The 26339-nt window shown below is 44.1% G+C and overlaps 1 protein-coding gene across 1 annotated transcript in view; it reads left to right on the top strand.

Moving 5' to 3' along the window:
- The window catches only part of LOC147887699 (SMAD/FHA domain-containing protein), a 66684-nt gene extending 43390 nt beyond the window's left edge, over positions 1–23294 (top strand). Inside the window, exons 11-13 of the mRNA XM_087393593.1 lie at positions 7644–8519; positions 8688–8876; positions 22736–23294. Coding sequence (XP_087249719.1) covers positions 7644–8519; positions 8688–8737 — 926 coding nt within the window. The 3' untranslated portion in view covers positions 8738–8876; positions 22736–23294. The remainder of the gene's footprint in view (positions 1–7643; positions 8520–8687; positions 8877–22735) is intronic.
- The last annotated feature ends 3045 nt before the right edge of the window (positions 23295–26339 follow it).

Genomic DNA, 26339 nt, shown 5'->3' on the forward strand with positions numbered 1-26339 from the left:
TCCTAGTTACTTTCATACTTTGAGCTGTTTGCCTGCTTAAGGGGGCTGTAGAGAGCCTGCTAGAAGAGGCTAGTTATATGGTCTTTGTAGGCCATCCTATGGGCTATCCATAGGTGCCACTTATTCCTTGGTATGTGCCTTGTAGGCCTAGTTATAGTCAGTTAGGACTGTTGGTACAGTTAGTACATGTACCACCTAGGTCAGTTAGGACACTTAGTCTAGTTAGGGCAGTTAGCCCTAGGGTTTTGTTATGTTGGCTCACCCTTGAGCCTCCACACTTGTTGTTGCAGCATTTTCAATACATCATCGTGTTTTTGCTCTTCCATCACTCATTTTGGGCTCCCTCTGTCCAACATTGGTATTAGAGTAGGTCAGGGATCTTCCCCTCAGCCATTTCCAGCCACCCCGAGCCTTCCATTTCTCATTGACAGCTGTTTGGCGGCCTATTCTTGCTGTTCGTCTGCACGTGTGCTAACCCGAGGGCATTTGGAGGAGTTTCATCGCCAGAAATCCAGTCTCTAGTGCTCCAGCTGTCCATTTCGGCTGTTTTGTGGCCAAATTGCAGCATTTCAAGGCTGTTTTCAACTCTTCCAAGCTGTTTTTCTGCAAACCGCCTCACATCTGTGGTTCCGTACATTTGTACGGAACTGTACGGACAGTTCTTAACAGGTCTTTTGCACATGTGTGGTCCATACTTTGTACGGACTGTGTACTGTCTGTTGCTGCAGCACGTGTGACTGTACGGCACTTTGGAGGACTGTACGGTGTAATTATTGCTGCTGCACTTGTGTACGGACTGTACGGAACTGAGTATGGCCTCATTTGCTGCTGTCAGGTCCATTAAATGCAGTATGGGATTGATAGGTGCCAATAATGCAGTACGGTCTCCGGCAAGAGCATTGATTGCTGTACGGAATTGACAGCAGGTCTTTTACTATCAGTACCGGAATCTGAGCTGTCTCTAGAGCTGTACGGTTGCATTTGGCATCGGTTTGAGTGTATTTACACCACCAAATTTCAGCTTTGGAGCCTGTTGAAGCATTTTGGAGCAACTCTGGCTACCTACCTTGGTGTTTGGCCCTTGCTACTACACTTTGGAGCATTGAAGGTCACCATTCTTTGCATTTGGGACTGGTTCTTGCACTCTTGAAGCCACATACTTGCTGTTCATTCAGCCTCTTTGTTGGGACATCAAGTTATTTGTGCAGTTTAAAGCCTTGAGGCTTGTGTGATCACTAGTTTTCTCCGTTGTGGTACTGTTTCTCTATTTGCATCAATGGCTAGCAACAAAGATGAACTTTTTGGTATGCAAGTATGTGTGGGTGTGTGGATTTGTATGTGTGAGAGCATATTTTTATACTATGGTCTACACCCACTGTTGGGCACTGATGACATCAGTGGGGATGTCATAGTAGCTAGTCCGTGCTATGCATGATGGAGTTCATGGTTTTCAACCTTGTGAGTGACTATCATGAGATTGAAACTGCACTATGTTGTGTTTTTAGAGGATGAGTTTGGGAATGTTCCTGGATTCATCTAGGTATATGCTTCTGCCGTATTAGCGGACATGCAAATTTCACCTTGTGAAGTTTTCATCCAAGTTGCGGCCTGCTGGTATTGTGATAATTCTTTCTATCTTAAATGGTGCGTTGCCCTATCAGCTAGATTTAGATTTAGATGCTCGTTGGGGAGAGACTAAAATGAAAATGTTTAGACTTCACAAGCAATTGTAGCTTGAATGAAGAGATTTTGGACTACCTTTTGATTAGCCTTCTCCTTTAGTGCTAGCCTTCATCATGGCTGAGTCTGTCCTTCACCTCCGGAGTGCCGACAGAAACTCAGTACGAAGACTTTGTATAATTGGATGCTCAAGTATGTGTGGGTGTGTGGATTTGTATGTGTGAGAGCATATTTTTATACTATGGTCTACACCCACTGTTGGGCGCTGATGATGTCAGTGGGGATGTCATAGTAGCTAGTCCCTGCTATGCATGATGGAGTTAATGGTTTTCAACCTTGTGAGTGACTATCATGAGATTGAAACTGCACTATGTTGTGTTTTTAGAGGATGAGTTTGGGAATGTTCCTGGATTCATCTAGGTATATCCATAGGTGTCACTTAAACTCGCAACCTAAGCATATTAAAAAGAACAATGGAAAAGAAATTGTTTCTTGCTTTTATTCGCTTCGATGGTTGGTGTAGTCTAGATTAGCATAGATTTGTTTATCCTTAGAGGAGAGAACTCCAAAGAAATCAATCAAAGCCATGCTCAAAATTTCCCGACTAGTTCCTAATCAGAGTCAGTCCATTAGCTCAGATGCGGTTTCACACTCACAATAACTCTATCATTTAACACTTGGATTTTCGCCTTGAAATCCAAATCATCATGCTTCAAGTATTTTATTGCCTTGGCTAAGAATGAGAGTGGGCTGCACATTGCTCACCTTAATACAGACAAGGGGGGTGAATACATGTCAAAGGAGTTTGCTGTTTTTTTAGCTTCACGTGGCATACATCATCGATGCATGGTGCCTTATACTCCTCAACAGAATCATGTGGCTTAGCGGAAAAAGAGGTCAGTGATGGAGATGGTCAAAGTGCATGTTGAAAGGCAAGCATTTGCCTAACAAGTTGTGGTTGGATGCGGTCATGTGTGCTAATTACATCTTGAACAGATGTCCCACAAAGGCATTGCAGACTATCACACCTTATGAGGCTTGGACGGGTCGTAAGTCTCGCATTTCTCACATGAGGACTTTTGGATGCTTGGCTTATGCTCATGTGCCTTTGCAGAGACGCACTAAGTTGGATGATAAAGCTGTCAAGTGCATTTTTATTGGGTATAGCTTAGAGAGCAAGGGCTATAAGCTCTATCAGCCCTGCACGGGCAAGTGTTTTGTCAGTCGGGTTGTTGTGTTTGATGAATCTACCACTATGCCTTTGCTGGACTGTCAAAAACAGCCCATTGTTGATGCCCTAGATATTTTTGACAACTTGATGCCTGTGTTTTCATCCGATGCTCAGAATGATGTTTCATTTGAGGTTATACCTCCTCCATCTGTTGGTCATTTGCAGCCGCATGTGCAGCCAGATATTCAGCCTAATACGCCTCTCATTGATTAGGACCATTTACACAGGGCTCTTGACCAGGAAAGAGCTGAAATCCAGGAGATCCTCCAACTAGAACAGATTGCGTACCGCACTCTGTAGTTATCTTGCCAAGTATCATAACTATTAGGCAATGGATGCCAAGAGAGGAGGTATCCTCAAGTTTTACAGCTGCTTTTCAGTTGAGGACAACTTATTAGAAGCCGAGGAGATGTCATCAATCGGTATTTCTCCCAAGAAGTAAAGAGGATTCTCTATCAGATTGACTACGGTCAAAGAAAGTTGACTTTGGTTAACTAGAATAATTTTTCCTGTTTTAACTTTTGCTTTGCATTGGTAAAAGAGAACTGTGGGGATGTCCACAAGGACTAGGATTAGTCCAAGAACTAGGAATGCATGCATTTTGCTAACCTTTAATGAGTTAAAGTGTTGGTGTTTTGTAGGACTTAAAAATTTGCAAAAGAGCTCACAAATGATGGAGCAAGTGCCAAAAAGCAAGTCCCCCAAGGCCAAAAAACACCAAGGAGATGGTACGATTAAAGAAGACTCCATGGGGTTCTAGAAAAGGCTTAAAAAGTGGCCCCACGATGGGCAAAAAGCAAGAAAGTCTATTTTTGTAAGAAAGTTAGCTATTAAAAGTGGGTCTAGCTTTTTGCTAGCCCAAGTCTATAAAAGAAGGGCCTCGGGGCTCCTAGATCGTATGAGCCAGTTGTACAAAGTTTATTCTATTGCAATAAAGACCTTGGGGGGGTCTAGCCCTTATTTCTGGGCCCTAGTGTGTCTATCCTTTGTTCTTTCTCTCCCTCTCTCAGTTCGTTTTGATTCCCAGAAGAAATCTGCTACTGCTCCTTGTTAGATGAAGCTATCAGATGTTGTTTTTCCCTGTTATCTATTTGAAATCTATCTTGGTTATTATCTGTTGCGAATCAAAAATCTAGGCTAAGGAGTGATTCGTTTTAGGGTTTCAAGGCTGATCACCAATTGGTTTCAGGGTTTTATATATGAATATAGATTCGTTTTAGGGTTTTTGGTCTGGTTTCATAAGATATGTAGACCTTGATGTACCGATGTGTATGTCTGACAATGAATGGTGGTGTGGTGAGGAACCAACAATCTTTGTGAAGCTAAAGGACAACATAGATGCTCAGATTGCTCTGAGTGACAGCAAGAAACCCTCTAGTACATCTACTTTAGGGAGGGCACATGGCAGCTCCCAAGGAGTGTGAAAGCAACCCCCAATTTATTTAGAGTACCTAGATAATAGTCTTAAAGAGTCATCAGCCATACATCAGTTTAAGAACGAGAGTCTTTTGGTTTGGATTTGAACTCTTTGATTAGAGCTAGGCCTTCACGGTAAACTGCCCATTTTCCATCCTTTCTGGCAGCCCTGACTTTAGCTAATTCAGTTGCCTTATTCTTGAGTTGAGCTTGTGTAAGCTCCTCAACTATCCATACTTTGGTACCCTTCAGCTTGTAAGATTGTCGAAGGAGCTTGATCCGCATATCTTTTGACTTTAGTGTAAGGATGGCATGACCTTTATATATATATATATATATATAGATAGATAGATAGATAGATAGATAGAGAGAGAGAGAGAGAGAGAGAGAGAGAGAGAGAGAGAGAATCTGGGACACTGAAGAAAGCACTACAGGATTACACAAGGAAGCTGTGGGTGCTGGCCTCATCCATAGGCTGATCTGTGGGCATAAGAGCTGGCTGAACATCACTCAAATTCAGCACCCTGATTTACATCTGAAGTCTCCTCAACTGGTCAACTCATTGCATAGGGTAGCAAAGAATCAAACATGTCTTGGGGGTATACCTCTTGCGGTTTTATGTATGACAGCAAATTCTGAGCTGAGTTCTCAACAACTGCAACATATCTTCTGACTAAACTCCACTTGGTGGCTGGATGGTAGAGCTTGTACCCTTTGCTTTCTGAACTACAACCCACAAAAATGTATTTGACCACTTTGTCATCAAGCTTGGTCCTTTGTTGCTCAAGGACAAGAGCATATGCAAGGCAACCAAACACCAGCCATTGAGGGATTCTTAGGCATCTGTTGAGCACAAAATTTGCACACATAAAGAACTTTAACGCATAAACAGCTAAAGAAAGATAGTGCTATTTTAAAGTGTGCAAGCAATGTTGTTGCTTTCCTGCAGGCCAACTTAACTAAGGGAGCTGTAGCCTCTTACGCATCCAAATTTTGAGAGATAAAGGTAGGAGATATGAACAAGGAAAATAAGTGGAATTGTGAAGCTGTTCCCAATTTACGTTCTTTACATGTTTTTCGTGGTTGGAGGCCCGTGGGGTGGGAGTTGGTATGGCCCGCGGACGGAAAAATTCAATGATCATAGTCTGAGAAGAGTGCCTTGCTCCTGTCTCAGTGATCTAAGTAGGCGCTCTCTGTCTGACTGCCTCGTGAATGGACGTAGCCAAGCAGTTGTGGTGTGGAAAAGAGAGAAAGCGAGATAATTGCTTGGAGCTTTCTCTGAAGAGACAATAGAAGCGTCCTCGAATCTCATAGTACATTGGGCATCGAAAAATGAAATGCTCCTCTGACTCAATCTCCTATAGGTAACACAACGTGCATATGCGCTTCTCCCTGGGTAATCTCTCTGCCCAATAGAGATCCTCAGTGAATGGGGTAGGTGAAACCGCATATATCCCGGGGGGTCAATAAAGCCCTCCTCCGAAATGTATAGGCAATGATCTCTGTAGAAGCTGAGCTTCACTAGGAACTCACTTGGTTCCAACAAGGACAATGTGTGTAGCTGTAAAAGATCCTCACATATGACCTAGTTAACCTTGTGATACCTGTGTGGAAAAAATGGCACGTTAGTGCTGTAGTGGAAGGAGGAAGTCTATCTATGTGGATCCCTTGTCGCTCGAACCACCTACCTGTGTGTGCATACCAACATCTTTGGTCACCTGCAACGGCTAGGGCCATAGAGGAGGATAATGCTAGCCATAATAGTCTGCGACGTCTAGAAGTGTAGTCCCCGTATCTTTTGATCCTATATAGATAAGTGATGACCTGGAATGCTGCATCAAGATGCAGTGGAGATGATCCAAACGATGAGGTGAAGAACTGATGGCTTATTGGGAATCATCCATGATAGCATGAGAACCTGTAGGCGCTCCACACAAGCCCACACTCCCTGCTGGTCGGACCAAGGAGTCAAACAGGAGGGCCTTGGTCCGAGGGTCTTGGAAGTGTGAGTGGAAGCACTGCCTCTCTAGTTTGGCCAGCGAAGCATATCCTTTGCTTAGGCAGGCCTGCATCGCCGGGCTCACATAAAAATAGGGCCAAGAAAAAGAACCCCTAAGTATGTGTAAGACAAGACAATCTCAATCGGTGATCCATCGAAGGTGAATTGTTCTTGTTGCTCGAGATGTATTGAAGATCACTTTGGTCTTACCAAGATTGACCTTCAAAGCATGCGACTCACAAAAGGACTTTAGTGTATCTAAGTGTCTTTGGAGACCCTCTGTGGAGGAACATAGGAGTACCGGGAAATTTGCGTACAATAAAATCTGAATCAAGGTGCCAGCAAGAGGGCCTCCAGTCCCCCCCCCCCCCCCCAGTCTCCCTAGTGTCTGCATAAATGTCTCAAGCTTATGGATGTAGAGGCCAAACAAGGTCGGTGAAAGAGCGCACCCTTGCTCGATCCCAATAGTAACTCATAATCTCCTCAGTCTATCCACCTCCTGTCCGAACTCTGCTTGAGACTCTCTCATAAAGTACCATGATAGCCCAAACGATCTCCTTGTTCATAACCTAATTTTTGCAGACGTCTGATGAGGCGAGCTCTCGGTACTGTATCAAAGGCTTTGCAGAGATCAACAAAGTAGCAATAGACCCTCTGTTTCACGCCCTTGCCTCCTCAATGATACACATGAGTGTGCGAATGTGATCCACGGCCCTGTGATCCCCTTGGAACCCGTCTTGCTCCTACATCTCCGGGAATCGATTGACCTCAAAATCAAGCATTGATGCATAAATCTTGGACATGACATGACCGATCATAATGGTCCTGTAGTTCTGCAGGCTCATAGGATCCCCTGTCTTGTGAATGGGTGAAATGGTATTGAGTCCTTTGTGTGTGTGTGTGTGTGAGAGAGAGAGAGAGAGAGAGAGAGAGAGAGAGAGCTTTTAATAAGGAAAAGTAAACGGGCAAATAAGCTGTGCATGGCATGAGAAGGAGGTTGTAAAAAGGAAAGATAAAAGTAAATGTATGCACCTAACACATTTGAAGCGTGCCAAGAGGCTTTGAATCCCGTGAACTGTTAGGTTCTTGCTTTTGACCAAACTTGGTTTTACTGCCCACTAGGTTTTGAATATTACAAACTGATACTCCCTCGTACTTGTATGCCACAATTGGCGATGATGCACTCTCCTTTGTAGTATCTATTTTATTAGCTCTTTTGGAATTATTTTGGTGCTTTTGTAAATTTGCTGAATGCTCTTCCATTAGTTTTATGTATGGCATCTTTAACACAGACTTTCTTGGAATCATGTTTACCAGTGAGGGACCGTGCACATAAGATCAGACAAGAGATGGAGAAAAAACAAGTTGAATTAGACAGGATACTGTATCTTCTGAAGATAGCTGATCCAACCGGAGAAGCATTAAGAAGGTGGCAGTTGGAACCACGAATGACAAGTGCAATGCAAGTTGTAGGTGACTGTTCAAATTCAACGCAAGCTATGAAGCATTCTACTGAAGAAAAAGTAGGAAAAGAGCTTAATTCTAGGATTCATCGAGATCAAAGCAGTGAAATTGTGAAGAAGATACCCAAAGAAACATCCGGAAAAGAGTCCAGTTCGAAGATTTGCCAGGATCAAGAAGATGCAACCAACAAGGATGATATTGCAAGAGTCGTTGAAAGGGAAATCACTGATAAACAAACCGATAAAGGGGAAGAAAAAGTTACAAAGGGTGCTCTGTGGCTTGGCCATGCCAGACAAGTTGTTATCGAAAAGGCTATCACAACGGATGCAGAAGATGGCCCTAATGACAAGGAGTTTGTCGAATATAGGGAGAGACACAGGGCAATATCAAAAATGGGTGAAGATCACAAACTGAAACTGGTACCCGAAGATGTACATGGGCTTGTACTGCGGAAACCCAAGAGTGTTCCTAAAGATGGCACACATGGAAAAGATAGTGAAGATGAGAAAGCCATCTGGGAAGGAGCTTCTGCTGCTGCTGCTGAAACTGTAGCCCTACTATTGCGGCACCAGAAAGGATTGGGAGCTATAGACGAGGAGATGCAAGATAAAATGGTCTACAAGGAGGAGCTGCACAACACAACAAAGAAAAGGAAGCTGGGCCCTGAGAAACCAGCTTTCCTTGATAGACGAGAGGAGGCTGAATTCCAAGCTTGGGTTCCACCTAAAGGTCTATTTCCTAATTATGGAAGGCTGTTCGCTCTCTAGATTGCTTTTGAATTCTTGTTTAGCAGTCCCTTACTGTATTTGTTCTTCTGCTAGATGCAGGTTGTTTTAACTTGCTCCTGTGATCCTCTGAAATGACATTCGCTCCGTTTGTATTTTTAATGCCTTGCAGGGCAAACAGGAGATGGCAGGACAGCACTTAATGACAAATATGGCTACTGAATTTAGGCTTTTCCCCCGAACTGTAACCGATGGGTTTGCCACTTGGAAAAAGTGCCATTTGTGACAGTCAATATGGCTACGATTCAGAGACGTGAAAAAGAGCCCTTTTTGTACAAGCAAACATGTCTTTGATAAAGAGGTGATGGTTTGGATCGAATGCTAACCTTCTACTTGCATGTAAAGGGAACAGGTTTTACAGTTATTTGTAGGCATGAGAGTGTTGAACAGATGAGCAAAATAAATTTGTGTTTAATTAGAAGTATCCCCACTGTAGTATGCAAATTTATCCTAGAAGACTTCATTTTCTTGTTTTATTATCATAAGAATTGTGCACCTGGGACAGAGCTGGCAGCTCCTCCCTGTCACCTCCTCCTGTCCTGCTTCCCCGTTGCTCCCTCCCCTTACTATCCTGCCTCCCTCTCCCTGCCCTGCCTCCATCTCCTTGCTGCTGCACCCCCTCTCCCTGCCTTGCTGTCTCCTCTCCCTTTCCTTTCAGCCTCTTTCCCGCTGCCTTTCTAGTGGAGGACATAATTTTCATTGTGTTTGAGGAATGGATACCTAGTCAGCCAATCCCTGACCACTTTCACTGGCTGTGAGAACCTGCACATTTTCAAAAGGCGAGTCGCTGCAGCTTCAAAAGGATGTGGAGTTCGAGAGTTCCACCACGCTCTTTGCACGTATCCGCCGTCGATCCCACCCTTCAAGGTCACAAGCTAGGGACATGATACTTGCTGCCTTACCTACAGACCTCCCTTTCCGATGTTCGATATTGGGATGAGGTTTCTTTCAGGTGGCTTTTGATTCTCTTGGGGCTGTGAGCACAGTGCTCAAGGCTAGCCCTTTGGTGCTTGGTTCTAGGTGGATCTTCCTTACACCTTTCTGTTAGAAATATGACTGCATGATCTCAACCGGCTCCTCTCAGTCTGTGAAGCTGTGTTGAACTATTGCCCGTGAGGTGTTGAAGATCATAACCTTGGTCTTGCCAAGGTTGATTGTTAAGTCTCTCTCTCTCTCTCTCACACACACACACACACACACACACCCACCCCACATAGGAAGCACGACACCTACCACGACATACACTTTGATCACAGCCTCTTACCGGCCTACTCTGGACGCCTAAACAAACTCCTAACCTACATCGATCACATACCACTCATAGAGGACCGTGCTGCCCTGATTAGTTGCACACTCCACAAGGCTGCCCTTCAAATCTTTCCCCACACCACACGGTCCACTAGACCACCACCTCTTGGTTCTGTACCCTACAACAATTGGTACCATGCGGAGTGCAAGGCTTATCGCTGACAGCTTCGATTTGAAACCAGATGTCACCTCCCGAACACACCAGACACGGTACGCAAGTACCAACGTCTTGTACGTCGGAAGAAGCATGCATTTCTTTGTCGAAATGAGGAGGAGCTGCTGCACATCTTGTACAGCAGCAACTCTAAGGATTTTTGGTGGAGATTCCTTGAGCATAGGTCACCATCACCCCTCACCGACACGAGATTCTGGCACACTTATGCACACCATCTTTATGATGTCCCACACCAGCCCACTCCAGATCTCATACACACCTCGCCCCACCACTTGCACGTTGTTCACCAGAGGGGGAGTCAAGGACGTGACATTGAAATTGCACAATGGCCGAGCGAAGGATCACAAGGGGCTATGCACTGAGTTTATCGCATATGGGATCGACACATTAGCCCCAATCGTAGCAAAGCTATTTAATGACGCTGTTTGCCTTGGCTTCCCCTGCACCTGGACACTCAACACCATCACCTCCATCCACAAGGCAGGGGATCCCATGGATCCGAGTAACTACAGGACTATCATGATTAGACATGTGATGTCCAAGATCTATGCAGCTGTATTGGATGCATCGGTCAACCTGTTTGCAGAGATGAGAGGGCTCAGAGCAGAGGGTCAGGCCGGTTTCAGGCGAGACCATGGGACTATGGATCACATACTCACACTCAGGAGTGTCATTGAGGAGGCTAGACCACGGAAGGAGAGGGTATATTGTTGCTTTGTGGATTTTCGCAAAGCCTTTGACACAGTACCTCGAGCTCGTCTCATCACACGCATACAGACACTGGGAATTGATCAGGAGATCATCTGGGCAGTCATGGCACTGTATGAGAGAATCTCAGGGCGAGTTCGGACAGGCGCAGGTTGGACAGATGAGATCCTAAGTACCATAGGGGTCAAACAGGGTTGTCCCTTATCACCAACCCTGTTTGGCCTCTACATGAATGAGCTTGAGACTTCATGGGGGCGTTCGGAGGGACCGGTTGCTCACTTGCCGGGATGATCATCAGGACTCTTCTTTATGCAGATGACGTGGCACTTTTGTCGTCCACACCCGAGGGGCTCCAGCGACACCTGGATGCACTGCAGGCTTTTTGTTTATCCCATGATTTGGAGGTCAACCTTGGCAACACCAAGGTCATGATCTTTAACACCTCTCGAGCAAACATGCAACGGAAGCAGGTTACTTTTACTTTCGGTGGGTCACCAATTGAGATCGTATCCTCATACACTTGGGGGTCATCTTCTCCGGCCCGATCTTCACGATGAGACCAGCGATGCAAGCCAGACTGAGCAGGGGATACGCCTCACTGGCTTGGCTAGAGAGACTCCCACTTTCAGGATCCTCGGACCAAGGCTCTTCTCTTCGACTTCTTGGTCCGACCAGCCGGTATGTATGGCAGCCCTTGTTGGGGACCTGACATGTCAGAGATAGAGTGGACACGGGTGGAGCGCTTGTAGATCCTCATGCTCTCACAGATGATTCGGGGGAAACCGTCTGTACCACATCACATCATTGAGGCCGAGTTTGGTGCTTTTCCACTCCAGCTAGATGCAGCCTTTCAGACCATCACATATCTACACCGGGTTAGATCATATGGGGACTGCACATCAGGGAGACAGAGGTTGGCATGGTTGGCTCTCGATTCCTCCATGAGGTTGGCAGCAGAGGGAGACGAGCGATGCTGGTATGCACGGACTCACAGATGGTTTGTGAGACTAGGGTTCCACATCGATAGGATACCTTCTTTTCAGTACAGTTTAGATGCCCCTCCGGTACTCCCACCCACCATCCCGATTGGGCCACACAACAACGAGGTCATTCGAGAGGATCTCCTGCAGCTACACACCTTTAGGACCTGGTTGGAGCTGAGGGAGCTCCTAGTGAAGCTGAGTTTCTACAGAGATTACTATCTTCGTATTTCGGAGGAGGGATTCATCACACCACCGGGGTACACTGAGCTTCATATGCCTCACTCACTACGGATCTCCATCGGACAGTTTCGAGTATCATCACACCGCCTCTACGTAGAGAGCGGCAAAGCAGAGGGGATTCCTAGGGAGCATTGCTTATGCATATTGTGCGACTGTCAGGAGGTTGAGTCGAAGGAGCGTTTTATTTTCAGGTGCCAAGTATACTACGAGATCCGAGGTTGCTACCACTGTCTCTTCAGAGACGGCTCTGGGCTCCTTTCCAGATTCCTCGTCTACCCAGATCAGAGATGCCTTGCGGCCGTCATTCACGAGGGGGTCCGACACAGAGAGTACTTACTCAGGCGACGAGGCTTGGCCACATCATCAGGCACCTCTCAGAGCAGGATCACAGAGTTCTTCCCATTGAGTGACATTGATCATCCAGTCTCTAGCCGCTGACGTGACAGAGACCTTGACCCGACGACCGCAGCATGACACACGAGATATCGAGGGGGGACACAGATCACTCTGGGGGACCTTCCGTCATTGTTTAGACCCGGGATACGTCCTATGGGAGTCACGGTGGCTTTGGTCTTGTGTCGAGCCTCATCCAAGAGACCGAGATGCACGGCATCCCTTGACGGGCGCCAACGTCCCATCATCGGCTATGCACCAGCTAGGGCGACATGACATACGGAGGATTCCGCTCCGCTCCAGTCCTTTTCTTTTCTTTTCATTGTTACATCCAGATGTATTTGATTATGTATGATCAGAGTTAGGGTTCAGCACGGGTGATGATGCTCGTTTCAGTAGCTCCACCCTTATTGTGATTTGTATCAGGTTTTCTTTCAGCCTCATAGACCCATTGGTCTTCCGAAGACTCTAATAAAATTTCTTTCTTTCTTTCTTTCTTTTTTTTCTCTCTCTGCAAAACACCTCCAAGGCCTCTAGGTGTCTCTGTAGGCCTACCACTGAAGAGGAAATGAGGACTATGTCATCTACGTACAACAATATCGGCATCATTAGATTGGCAAGCAAGGATCCCTCCATCCGTCCCCTCCTATGCGATCAATGAAGGTCGTGATAGATGCCAAAGGGTGTCGGTGAGAGGGGCCATCCTTTCTTCACTCCGATCGTGCTCTCAATCCAGTTTGATAGGCCTCCAGGCGCCATACTCTCCCTCTGATTGACTCATATAGGCTCACCCCCCCCCTGGATCATGTCCCCTGGGATCTGCATCTTCTGGAGTCTCCTAATCATGGGGCTCGTGGGATTGTGTCAAAGGCCTTTGGAAAGTATACAAATCTCTATCTCGCCTCCTCTATGACGGTGCATGGGGTGAAGATATGATCAAGAGTGCAATGCTGCCTCTAGAAACCAACTTGTCCCAAAGCTCGCTGCCCATGTGCCTTTGTGTAAGAGCTGAGCTCTCTCTCAAGTCTCTAGTACCAATCCATAGACCTTGGCAAGTGTGTGGCCAATCATGGGTGTGGTAGTTCCCCGGGTCAATCATGAGGTGTGTGTGTGTGTGTGTGTGTGTGTGTGTGAGAGAGAGAGAGAGAGAGAGAGAGAGAGAGAGTCACATATTAATAATAAATTACATAATATACAATATTTTACGTGTTTCCAAGCAAAACCGTAGGCAAAATTTCGAAATAGACGAAACATGCGAAACGCATGACACTGCCTATGATGTAGTAGACAATACTCTTGTTAGAATTATTATTATATTCTAGCAGTGACTAATGTAATGTAATAAGTAGGTTAGGGGCACTTTTCCCTCTTTAGAGGTTTTTCCCCTAACCACAATTAGTTCACTAACTACGGTTAGTAAAGGATAAGGTTTTGTCACTTAGACAAAACCTTTCCCTCTTCTTGTATTCAGTCACTTCATCTATTGCAACGTTACGTTCTTGCTCTTTCACTCTTCTCTTTCTGACATTTGGTATCAGAGCATCTGCTTCTCTCCCCGGACTTCTGCCATTGTCTGTGTGTGAGAGTGCTCTTAGATCCTGAGCTCCTGCTTTCTGGACTAGCTCCCACATCTTCTTCTTCAACTCCCAAGCTCACGTAGCTCAATGTGTGCACTAGCCTCTAGGTGTCGTACACTCTGCCGTACAACCTGTGCTTCTGGACCGTATAGCCTTCCGCTATATCGTCCGTACAATCTGCATCAGCTTCAGCGCCGTACAAGTCTACGCCGTACAAATCTGCAGGTGCATGACAACCTTCTGTACTATTATGTACTTGTCCCGTCCGTACCTCCGTACAGCAGCAGCAGCCCGTACTACCTGCTTCTGCTATTTGTATAGGTATCTACGCCGTACCACCTGCTCCGTACAGGTATCTACGCCGTACGTATCTACCGTACAATCGTACAGACTGTCAGTCGTTCGTACAGTTGTGCATCACTAGTCCTCAGTCATCCGTATAGGTTGTCATTTTGTCCGTACAAGCTGCGTCAGGCGTCGGTACAGTCGACAGTCGACTGCACCATACGTATTGTTGCTACAAATCCGTATACAGTACGGATTTTCGTACATTTTGCAGGCCCTTGCACCTTTCGTTGGCATCCGCAATTTGTGCAGGTTTTCCTTGTAGGATTTTCTTGCAGGATTACTTTGCAGGTTTTTGCTTTACAGGTTCTTCTCTTTGCAGAGAAACTGGGGCTTTTGAGATCTTTGCAGGCACATTGTATTTTTTGGAGTGCTCTTGTGCAATTTTTGGGCAGACATTGCAAAGAAGAGCAACTTGGGAGCTTTGCAGGTTTTTTGGACTCAGTTTGAGTCACATTTGAACACTTGGGAATTTTCATTTGGACACATTGGTAGTAGAATTTACTCCTTTTGCAGATAAATTGCGAATTGGGGCTTTCAGTTAATTTGTCTCTTTTTGAGTTGCAATTTCTTGCAAAAATTTGGGGCTTTTTGCTTTACACAGCAATTTCTTGCATTTTTGGGGCTTTCAGGCAATTTTCCCTCTTTTGGATGCAATTTCCCTGAAGAAATTGGGGCTTTTGGCATTCTGATGCAATTTGGCAGTGTACAAGCATTTTGGGACTGTTGCAGGCAATTTTGGACTCATTTTGAGTGACATTGCAGACATTGGAGAGCATTTGCAGGATAATTGAAGTGCATTCTGAGCCTTTGACAGGTTGTGACAATATTTGTCACTGTGGGCATATTTTTCTTTGCAGATTTTACTTGTGCATTTTATATCCCAGGAAGGGATTTCACTTGGTCAGTCTACTGTATTTTTTGAGATTATCCGGTGAAAATGGCTCAGAACAACTCAAATGAGGTGTTAGGGGTTCTCACACAGGAGGATAAGTTGGATGGCACCAACTACTCCTTGTGGAGTTCATGGTTCGCAATATCTTGGTTGGCAGACATCTTTGGGATTATGTCAATGGAGATGAGATACGACGACTACACTTGTCACTCCTACAGCTGGAGGCAGGGGTAGAGGTACAAATGCAGCACAGGTGGTTGGAGGAGCCGCTCCAGGAGCTCCCACAGCAGAGCAGAAAAGATGGGACTCTAAAAATGCACAAGCTCTTTCAGTAATTTCTCTTTCTGTCAAGAGGTTCATTATACCTCATATTCGGTCATGCAAGACATCTATGGCAGCTTGGGAGATACTAGAGAGTATGTTTGCAGCAAGAAATGATGCCAGGGTTTCCTTTCTGAAGCGAGAACTTTCCCATACACATATGGAGGAGGGAGATTCCATGAATTCTCACCTCACAAAGCTTCAGGACCTCAGGGAACAATTGCTGAATATTGATGAAGTCATTCCGGATTCAAAGATGATCACCACCACTCTGAACTCTCTTCCTAAGTCCTATCTCGGTTTTCACACCTCGCTGAATTTGTCATTGAGGGGGGGCAACAATCCTCTCTCCTTTCACAAGTTGGTAGGACTTCTGTTGCAGGGGAAACAAACTCGCAAAAATATGGCAACCCGGGCTGGCGAGCATGCTATGCTCTCCAAATTCAAGCCCAAGGGTAAAGGGTAGCAAAAGCCACATGCCAATCAGCCCACACATCAGCATAAAGCTGATTCTGGACAGCCTTCTTATAAGGCAAAGGGTGATACAAATAAGTAGAAAAAGAAGGGCATTTGTCATTATTGCAAGAAGCCAGGTCATTATATTGGAGAATGCAAGAAGTGCATAGCCAAAGAGAAGAAAAGGGATTCCGGTATGGCTGTGTCAGATGCATCAGTTCCACATTCTCATGATGGAGGAGATGTTGCAGCCAACTTGGTTGAAGAGCACTATGCCTCCTTGTCTTGCACTTCAGATTTTTCAGTGGGTAGTTCTGATATTATAGCCACTAAAGATGATGACCCATATGCTTTCTTGACTTGCAGTTACGATCCTTCAAAGGATGAATGCTCCTTTAGTGTTGATGAGACACCTCATACTTGGTATTTTGACAATGGTGCTTGAAAGCACATCACTTCCAAGAAGAGTCTGTTTGTAACTCTGCATTCTTCACCCACCAAGAAGAAGGTAACTTGTGCAAATAATTATTCTTATTCAGTGTGTGGAATGGGAGACATTATTCTCACATCCACTGATGGCATAGATTTCAGAATTTCAGATGTATTCTATTTGCCAGGGATAAAGAAGAATTTGCTTTCAGTGTCCTCACTCAATAGAGGAGGATTTCAGGTTGTTTTTAATGATGACAAGTGTGGAGTCAGAGACAAAGAAAATGACTATGCTTTGATGTTGTCTGGCACTTCTTTTTCAGCTTGATCTATGTGAAAAAAGATCCCATCTTGCATTATCAGTTAGCACTCCCACTGCTGCGATGCAGAATGCGGAGTTATGGCATGCCAGGTATGGGCACATGAACTATGGCAGCTTAATGACACTTCAGAGGCATGATATGGTTGATGCATTGCCTCCCTTGGAGTCGCCTCCTTCTCATGCATGTGAAGGCTGCATTCTTGGCAAAATGCATGGAATTCCCTTAAAAAAGGATGGTGTAGTGAAAGCTACACGGAAATCACAGCTTATTCACAGTGATGTTCCATGAGGACACCTGCTTTTGGGGGTTATCTCTATTTTGTTACATTCATAGATGACTTTACCAACTACTTTAAAACAATACACATTTCAAGTAATGAAAGGAGACACCAATTTGAGAATAGGATGTCAGATTCTGTCAGATTGATAGCACTCCCACACATATATGTTTGATCCAAAATTTCTTTGCAATAGCCACTACATGGAAAATTGTTCCCACCCTGTCATAAAAAGGTTTCAAACACAAGGCAACATAAAGACAATATCCTCCACCCTGATACCTTGTTGAACCAAGAAACCCTTGAGTAAAGTAGTGGTGCCATCAATAAAACGTAATTTCTTTTGACCCTTGCGATTCTTCTTTACATAAGCCAGAAGACCACACACACACACACACACATACGTGTTTTTTATTTGGGGGGTGAACACACACACACACACACACACACACACACACACACATACAAAGATAGCTAGATAGATGTTTGGGTAAGTTCACATTGCTTACCAATACATGAATGATGGATTTACATTTCGAATCTCTACCTCAATTGTTTAGTAGCCTTGATTGTGCTTATGGGACTCTTTTATATAGGTGAGTTTGTCCAAATTATTGTGGCTAATTTGGGACTTTGTAGATTGTTGAAGGAGTCGTGTCGGCAAGATATAGTTGGTTTGGTGCATGAATTTTGCAAAGTTGGACATATTGAGTGAATCTTGTAGCATGTGAATGTTTAGAAATTTGTTGGAGATTTCAAATGAGTATAAAGCTAAAGGGTTTCCGGCTGTATGTGGAATATGTTTGTGGATGTGCAAAGAAGTGGAGGTATGGTCTCAAGGCAAAATCAGAAGTGTTTATGCATTTCAAACACTTTGTGGCTATGGTTGAGAATAGGACAGGACTCAAGGTGTAGACACTTCAAACAGATCGAGGGGGGGAGTATGTCTCATGAATTTGAGACATTTTTGGAAGAAAAAGGCATCATGCATCAGCTTACAGTGAGGCTTACACCTCAACAAAATGGCAAAGCTCAGCGAAAGAATCGCACCGCCATGGAAATGGACAGATGCATGCTCACAAGTAAGAAGTTGCCTCACAGGTTTTGGTTGGAAAGCCTCATGTGTGCCAACTATATTTTAAATCGGGCTCCTACAAAGGCTTTGAAGACAATCACTCCCTATGAGGCATGGCATGGGAGAAAGCCTTCAGTGGACCATTTCAGAGTTTTTGGTTGTGTTGCATATGCCCATGTGCCTGTGGAGTTCAGACACTAGTTGTCAGATAAGGCACTCAAATGCATTTTTGTGGGATATAGTTCACAAAGCAAAGGCTATCGTCTCTACAATCCTGCTACATGCAAGATTTTTGTTAGTAGAGATGTTATATTCTTTGAAAATTCTGCACATACACTTGCTGAATTTCAGATTCCAGCCTCTTGAGATGATGTGTTTGAGGGGATGCTTTCTATAGCATTTGGTTCCCTCGCTGAAACTCAGAAATTACAGCAACCTCTGCTAGATCCACATGTACAGATTCAACCCCCACAACCTCAAGGTGTGGATGAATTTGTTAGGCAAGAAATTCAAATAATACACGCGGCCAAAACAGTACCGCATTGGTTGCTTCAGACTCTCATGGAGAGTAAGCTTGAAGCTCCATTGCCTGGCAGAACTGGTAGTGTAGTAAGGCACATGGGGGGGGGGCTCTTTCACATTTAGCTCTTTCAGTTGAATCAGCTTATGAAGGTACTCTTCTTGATGAGGAGGAGTCTGAGACATTTGAAGAAGCAAAGGATAATGTGCATTGGATGAATGCCATGCACGATGAATTGCAGTCCATTTATAAAAATCAGACTTGGGATGTCGTGGCGGGTAAGAATGCCATAGGTACACGTTGGGTTTTCAAAGTCAAAAGAAAGCCAGATGGGTCCATTGATCGGTACAAGGCAAGGCTAGTTGCAAAAGGATATGCTTAGAAAAAGGGCATAGATTATGAGGAGACTTTTGCTCCTACATCCAGAATGACCACCATCAGGTCAGTTATAGCAATGGCTGCAAATTTTGAATGGAATGTTCATCAGTTGGACATTAAAACAGCTTTCCTTAATGGAGACTTGTTGGAAGAAGTTTATGTCAAACAACCTCCGGGCTTTGAAATTTCAGGAAATGCACATCAGGTATGCAAGCTGAATAAAGCTTTGTATGGGCTGAAACAAGCCCCACGTGCATGGTATGCCAAAATTGATGCCTTTCTAACCAGCAAGGGGTTGCACAATAGTCCAACTGAGAGCATTCTCTACATCAAGAAGGATGGGGGGGATATTTTGGTCATCATTCTTTATGTAGATGACATGCTGCTCACCGGATCAAATGAGGAAGTAATTGCAGATTTCAAAGTCCAATTGAAAGCTACATTTGATATGTCAGACTTGGGCTTGTTACATTTCTTTTTGGGGATCCAGTTTATTCAAGAGTTGGGCTTGTTACATTTCTCCTTTAGTGCTAGCCTTCATCATGGCTGAGTCTGCCCTTCACCTCCGGAGTGCCGACAGAAACTTAGTACGAAGACTTTGTATAAATGGATGCTCAAGTATGTGTGGGTGTGTGGATTTGTATGTGTGAGAGCATATTTTTATACTATGGTCTACACCCACTGTTCGGCGCTGATGACGTCAGTGGGAATGTCATAGTAGCTAGTCCTTGCTATGCATGATGGAGTTTATGGTTTTCAAACTTGTGAGTGACTATCATGAGATTGAAACTGCACTATGTTGTGTTTTTAGAGGATGAGTTTGGGAATGTTCTTGGATTCATCTAGGTATATCCAGTTTATTCAAGAGAAATGTGGCATTGTTATGTCTCAGTCCAAGTATGTTCAAAAGCTCTTAGACAGATTCAACATGCATGATTGCAAGCCTATGTTCACTCCCATGGAGCTGGGACTGAAGCTTACAATGCATGATGCGGGTGAATCAATTGATGTCACACTATATAGCCAGGCTGTTGGATGCCTCATTTATCTCTGCAATACAAGACCTAATATTCAGTTTTCAGTTTCTCAGGTGAGCAAGTATATGCACAGCCCAAAGATTATGCATTGGCAGGCTGTAAAACGCATCTTCCGTTACTTGCAAGGTACAAAGTCTTTTGGCTTGATGTTTCCCAGGGGGGGTGACTCGCAGATGCATGCTTACAGTGACTCAGATTTGTTGGTGCACGCAGAAGGTGACGCGTGTCACTTGGATACACGCCGGGTGCGGGGTCCCCAAGCCCGCCCCATAGCCACGTGTGAAAGCTCCACAGCCCCCCAAAAGGTCTCGGGAGGGGATTAACTGTGGAGGGCTGAAGAGCTCATTATATTCAAGGTCCTCCAAGGGCTACAAGTGCTTATGGGATGGCATGCTCCTCTTGTACACGCGTCAACAACGCGGGGCTCCCTCTCCCCCTTTCTTTTTTTGTATTTTTTCCACACATGCGTGAGGGTGAAGGCCATTACCGCCAACACCCCCCCATGGACGAACCTGAAGCATTAAATCCAAGCAATGACCAAATCAAGACGAGCACTTACAACAGAACCACGTGGACAAACCGCACGGGGTCAACAGATCCAAGTTGCCCAAAGTGCCTCAAAGACCACGCAGTCAACAACCGCACTCAAGATCATCGCAAATCATGGCACTCCGCGATGAGTCACACTTAGCACCCACTCGTGTAGATCACGACACCTCTACACAAGTGCATACAGTCCATAGGTTCCTATCCATCAAGAGAAATGACATGATGCCACGCGTCACTTGCGCAGCCTCCATCGCCCGAACTGGCTCTGATAGTTCTGATACCAAATGTTGGTGTACGCAAAAGCTGATGCGTGTCACCTGGATACACGCCGGGTGCGGGGTCCCCAAGCCCGCCCCATAGCCACGTGTGAAAGCTCCACAGTCTCCCAAAAGGTCCCAGGAGGGGTTTAACTGTGGAGGGCTCAAGAGCTCATTATATTCAAGGTCCTCCAAGGGCCACAAGTGCTTATGGGATGGCATGCTCCTCTTGTACACGTGTCAACAACGCGGGGATCCCCCCCCCCTTTCTTTTTTTGTATTTTTTCCACACATGTGTGAGGGTGAAGGCCATTACCTCCAACAAGGTTGGGCTGGAGACTATGATACTAGGCAGTCCACGAGTGGGAATTGTTTCTTTCTAGGACATGCTTGCATTTCTTGGTTGAGCAAGAAACAATCTACATTGGCTACCTCCTCATGTGAAGCTGAGTACAGGGCAGCTTTCACAGCGACAGTTGAATGTGTTTGGCTGCGTCTTTTGTTTGCTGATCTTCATCTTTCATAGGAAGGTCCTTCTTCGATTCTCACTGATAGTCAAAGTGCTATAGCAGTGGCAAAGAATCTTGTGTTTCATGCTCGTACAAAGCACATTGAGGTTCTATCACTATGTCAGAGAGAAGTTGCATGCAGGAGAGATCAGTATGATCTATGTGTCAACACATGACAATGTTGCAAACATCTTCACCAAAGCACTTCCATGTGAAAAGTTTGAGGCATTTCGCAGTGCCTTGAACTTATCTCCTTTTGGTGATTGATCATTTCCTTGTACATGACATTGGCACTGCAAGGGGGGTGTTAGAATTATTATTATATTCTAGCAGTGACCAATGTAATGTAATAAGTAGGTTAGGGGCACTTTTCCCTCTTTAGAGGTTTTCCCCCCTAACCACAGTTAGTTCACTAACTACGGTTAGTGAAGGATAATTTGGTGACGATCTTCTTTATGCCAAAATGACAGACATTTACATAGAGTAGTAGCTCAATGGCCAACATAGTCACCAAATCTGGAAATGTAGCACATTTTAATGAGAAAATTCAAGGGTTTTCCAAGGTGAAACAAAATCTAAGCTAATCATACGAATGCATCAGTGGTGAAGATGATGTGCAATGGACTAACTCTTTTTATGACAGTAGTAATATGGTGATGATCGTCTCTATGCGAAAATAATAAGCATTTACGGAGTACAGTATTTCAATGGATTTACGGAGTAAAGTATTTCAATGGCCAACAGACAGTTACCAAATCTGGAAATGTCCCAAACACACCTCAGGAAACACACACGACAAGGCACTGGCCATATGACCTGGGTAAGGATAACTTCAGAAGCTTGGGATAAAAAATAAATATGCAAAATCTTTGGACTGGACCTGGGGAACTTTACAAGGTTGAAGCGCTTGTGAGTAAGCCTGCTCTCCAGAACTGGTCTATAACCTAGTTCCAGCAGCTAACTGTAAGTCAAGCGAGCATGTTTTGGTGCCAAAGCCCTTCTTAGTCCCTTCTTAGTATGCACCAAGCCCAAGCAGGGGTGCAGATCAGAGGCACTTCAAGGTTGCAGAGCTCCACAAATCCAGCCCATGGATTTGCTGAACCTAGAGTACCATTATACAGGCAAATTTGTCATGGTAACGTCCTAGATGGCGTATTGCTTTAGCGGTATCTAATGGAGCAGTATCTAATGGACCTTTGAGTCATTGGAAGTCGCAATCAAAATTCGCTTGCTACGTTCTTTTCAGATACTTTCTGCGAAATATTTAAGAGTAGTCATATCCCATGTCTCATTGCTCCTAACCTTTTCTGATGTATATTTTCGTGCTTTCTGGACTCTTTTCTATGAACTTCTGTCCATGACTGGTGGGGAATTTTGTTTTGACTAAAGTCTCTCTTCATGGCAGACTTCAATACATAAGCTGAGGATGTGTTAAGATTTTCAGCAGTTGTACCATATATCACAAGGTGGACATTGGCATCGATTGATTACAGTTTTAGTTCATAAAATCCAAGCAGTAATTCTCAGAATCAAAACTTGTCCTGCAAGTTGGACTAGGGGCTCTTACAATTGGTGTCCTAAATGCTTTTGGCATACTGAGATCGGAATGGAATTGAGTACATGCGTAGAATTCTATGATTCTGCTGTGAGTTTATTCCAAAGGTTGATAACAGGAACATACTGCTTGGTGCAGATGTTATCTTAAAGGAAAGAGACAAGCTGTTTTGTCTGTCAGCACCGCTGTAATCTCTTTAGTGAACATATATCTTTTACAAATATTCTTTCCTCTTTCCTTCGTGTATTCTTTCCCTCCTTCATGGTTCATTCTTTTTGACCCTTGGAATTATCTTGCTTGTGGGTATTTAAACTCTTTTTCCCAGTATTATAATGGAGTGGACATGTCTTCTTAAGGAGTTATTAATAGTGAATTTCAGTTACATTTGTACACCCTTGAATGCAGATTGTCCCCCATGTATCTTGGAGTTTGCAATTTATGCCCTGGCATATGAATGCTTGTAATTTGGTTCAGATATGAAGATGTGGCATAGTTTTTGCCTTGGATTCCTCAGGGCAGGATATTATGTATGAGATTTCGAAGTGTTATTCAAAAATTTTAATCCTTTTTTGGGGGCCAATGTGAATTTGCGTTGCACCTGCATGCTCTAATCGTAAGTACAGATTAAATGGACACGTGCTTCCTGGTGGGTGTGATTGTGTGTGTGGTGCATGCTTATGCATATGAAAGGGCACATACGGATGCACATTCAGAAGTTTGCAGGCCACATTTTAGGATATACAATGCTTGTGCCCACATATGCAGGTTATATCTGCATGTACATACATCAAATATTATGAGTGAATGTTTTGCGCATGTTGAGTGGGTGCATCCATATGCATGCCTGTGCATGCATTCGCATGTTGAGTGGTTGCATCCATATGCATGCATGTGCATGCATGCGAACGTGCAAATATAAGCCCTTTCATATCAAACGTGTTTAGTTTCTCACAACCATATCAGAATTTTGAAGGATTTTGACAAGAAAATTGAGGGCATGGCTTCTTTTTTACCCTTGGCATTTTCTTGCTTGTGGGTATTTAAACTCTTTTTCCCAATGGAGTGGACATGTCCTCTTAAGGAGTTATTAATAGTGAATTTCAGTTACATTTATACACTCTTGAATGCAAATTGCCCCCCATGTATCTTGGAGTTTGCAATTTATGCCCTGGCATATAAATGCATGTAATTTGGTTCAGATATGAAGATGTGGCATAGTTTTTGCCTTGGATTCCTCAAGGCAGGATGTTATGTATGAGATTTCGAAGTGTTAATTTTTATCCTTTTTTGGGGGCCAATGTGAATTTGTGTTGCTGCATACTCTAAACGTAAGTACAAATTAAATGTGTGTGTGGTGCATGCTTATGTATATGAAAGGGCACATACAGATGCACATTCAGAAGTTTGCAGGCCACATTTTAGGATATACAACGCTTGTGCATATTGAGTGGGTGCATCCATATGCATGCTTGTGCATGGATGCACATGTGCAAATATAAGCCCTTTCGTATTAAACGTGTGTAGTTTCTCATAACCATATCAGAAATTTGAAGGATTTTGACAAGAAAATTATGGCAAGTGTTTAGTTTCTCATAACCATATCAGAAATTTGAAGGATTTTGACAAGAAAATTGAGGGCATGGCAAACGGCATGTAATTTGTGTGTGCTTGTGGTTACGGTAGGCAAGATGGTGGGAAGTTTCTCCTTTTTGATCCCTAAAGAAACCAATTCTGGGTGAGAGCAGAGCGTTGATTTGTAGTACTTATTAGGTTTTCCTTTTTTTTGTGTGTGGATTTTCTTGTTGCTTTTAATTGCTTTTTTACAAGGTTCTCTTTTCTAATGTTTTTAGTAGTGTCACCCACCTCATCCTTCCCTTGTCGTGTTCTCTCTTTGTCATCCTCCTTGGCTCTTTGATGATCTTGCTCTCTTTTCTTGGGTTGCCTCTGTCATCAGGGAAACAATGATGCTTAGAGCTAGTAGAGCCACCATGTTCCGGGGGGGGGGGGGGGGGGAGAGAGAGATAGAGAGAGAGAGGGGTCTATTAAGAGTATGTACACCCCTTGTGGGGGGGACTATAGGTGTCTACCTCGCTTGTAAGAAACGAGTAATGAATGAAAGAAAAACATGTTAGTTCTTTGCTATAGCTTGAGCTTCTTGTTTTTGCATAATAGGGGATCCACTAGGAATCTTGGTGTATTTGGAACATATGCGAGTCTTAGCGTCCATGACTCCTTGTTAATGGTGGTACTTGTGGGTAGTATGAGATAGCATTGATAGTGCCATTTGATGGCACGGGTGATCGTTGATCCTTTATCCAACCTCCAATATCGACTTGGTATGTTTGAAAGTCAAGGTTGCGAGCCTCCCAAGTTACTTCTTCTAAGAAGTCGTCAATTATCTCTTGCTATTGGGGATATTGTCCTATTGCAAGTCTATGGGTTTGAATCTAAGTCGAGGTTGACCTCATGTATGGAAAGTGTGGCATAGCTTTGATCGAGGTAGTTATCATATCTCGAGAATCATGAATAAGAAGAGCGATATCTCCCTCAGATCTCATTGTGTTCAACGCATTAGAACATGCTTCTATGTGTTTGGCTTGCATCACAGAGATTGCAAATCATTAGGTCTCTATGGCGTGTTGTGGTTGCAAGTTCACATCTAGCCTAGATTGGAATGTGTGGGATGAGTCTTGAGCTACCCCATGGCTATCCGTACTGGGTGGATCTATATTGGATTTATATATAACAACCTAGAGCTTGACGAAGCCATTCTCACTCAGGTGGAAGAAATGCTCTTTGTAGGCATACTCACTCAGGTTGGAAGAAATACTCAGATGTCCTCTAGATCAGATTGGGGTAAATAAGGGATGCCATAAAGCGCATCCAAAAGAATAGGGTCCTAGATATGGCATGGTAATCTTTTTCATCTAAAATTCTTTGGAATTATCGTGATATAAATTTATGTTGTGTCTTGCATTATGTGAAGCATCAATACTCGTCCATTGTATGTTCCTTATTGCTCTTAAGAGTGCTTGCAATACCTAAGCTCTGTGCATTCGTTACCATACTAACCTTTTTGGAGAGAGAGAGAGAGAGAGAGAGAGAGAGAGAGAGGATTTCAAATCACTTAATCATGATATTTTTGTTGAAAAATCTCTCTCGTGATCGCATAATGCAATCCAGGATATCATGATCACAAACTTGGAAATACTGTAGTTAACGGGTAAATCCAACTCAAGAACATGATAATTGCATTTGAAAAAGTATCTCCAAAGTCTTAGCTACTACGATGGATGCTTACAAGATCAATACAAAGCAACAAAAGCTAAAATTTTATTGTTGTTTGCTTATACGTTGTTCGCCCTTCAAAAGCTGACATCTTCCTCATAATTCGTTCTTCTAGAAGAGTTTGTGAAAACATTTCCCCATGTCAATCTTTCAAACTCATTAAGGT

The sequence above is a fragment of the Dipteris shenzhenensis genome, chromosome 22 (assembly GCF_047967505.1).
Source record: "Dipteris shenzhenensis isolate YYH24624 ecotype China chromosome 22, Dip_SZ_1.0, whole genome shotgun sequence".
Taxonomy (NCBI): Eukaryota; Viridiplantae; Streptophyta; class Polypodiopsida; order Gleicheniales; family Dipteridaceae; genus Dipteris; species Dipteris shenzhenensis.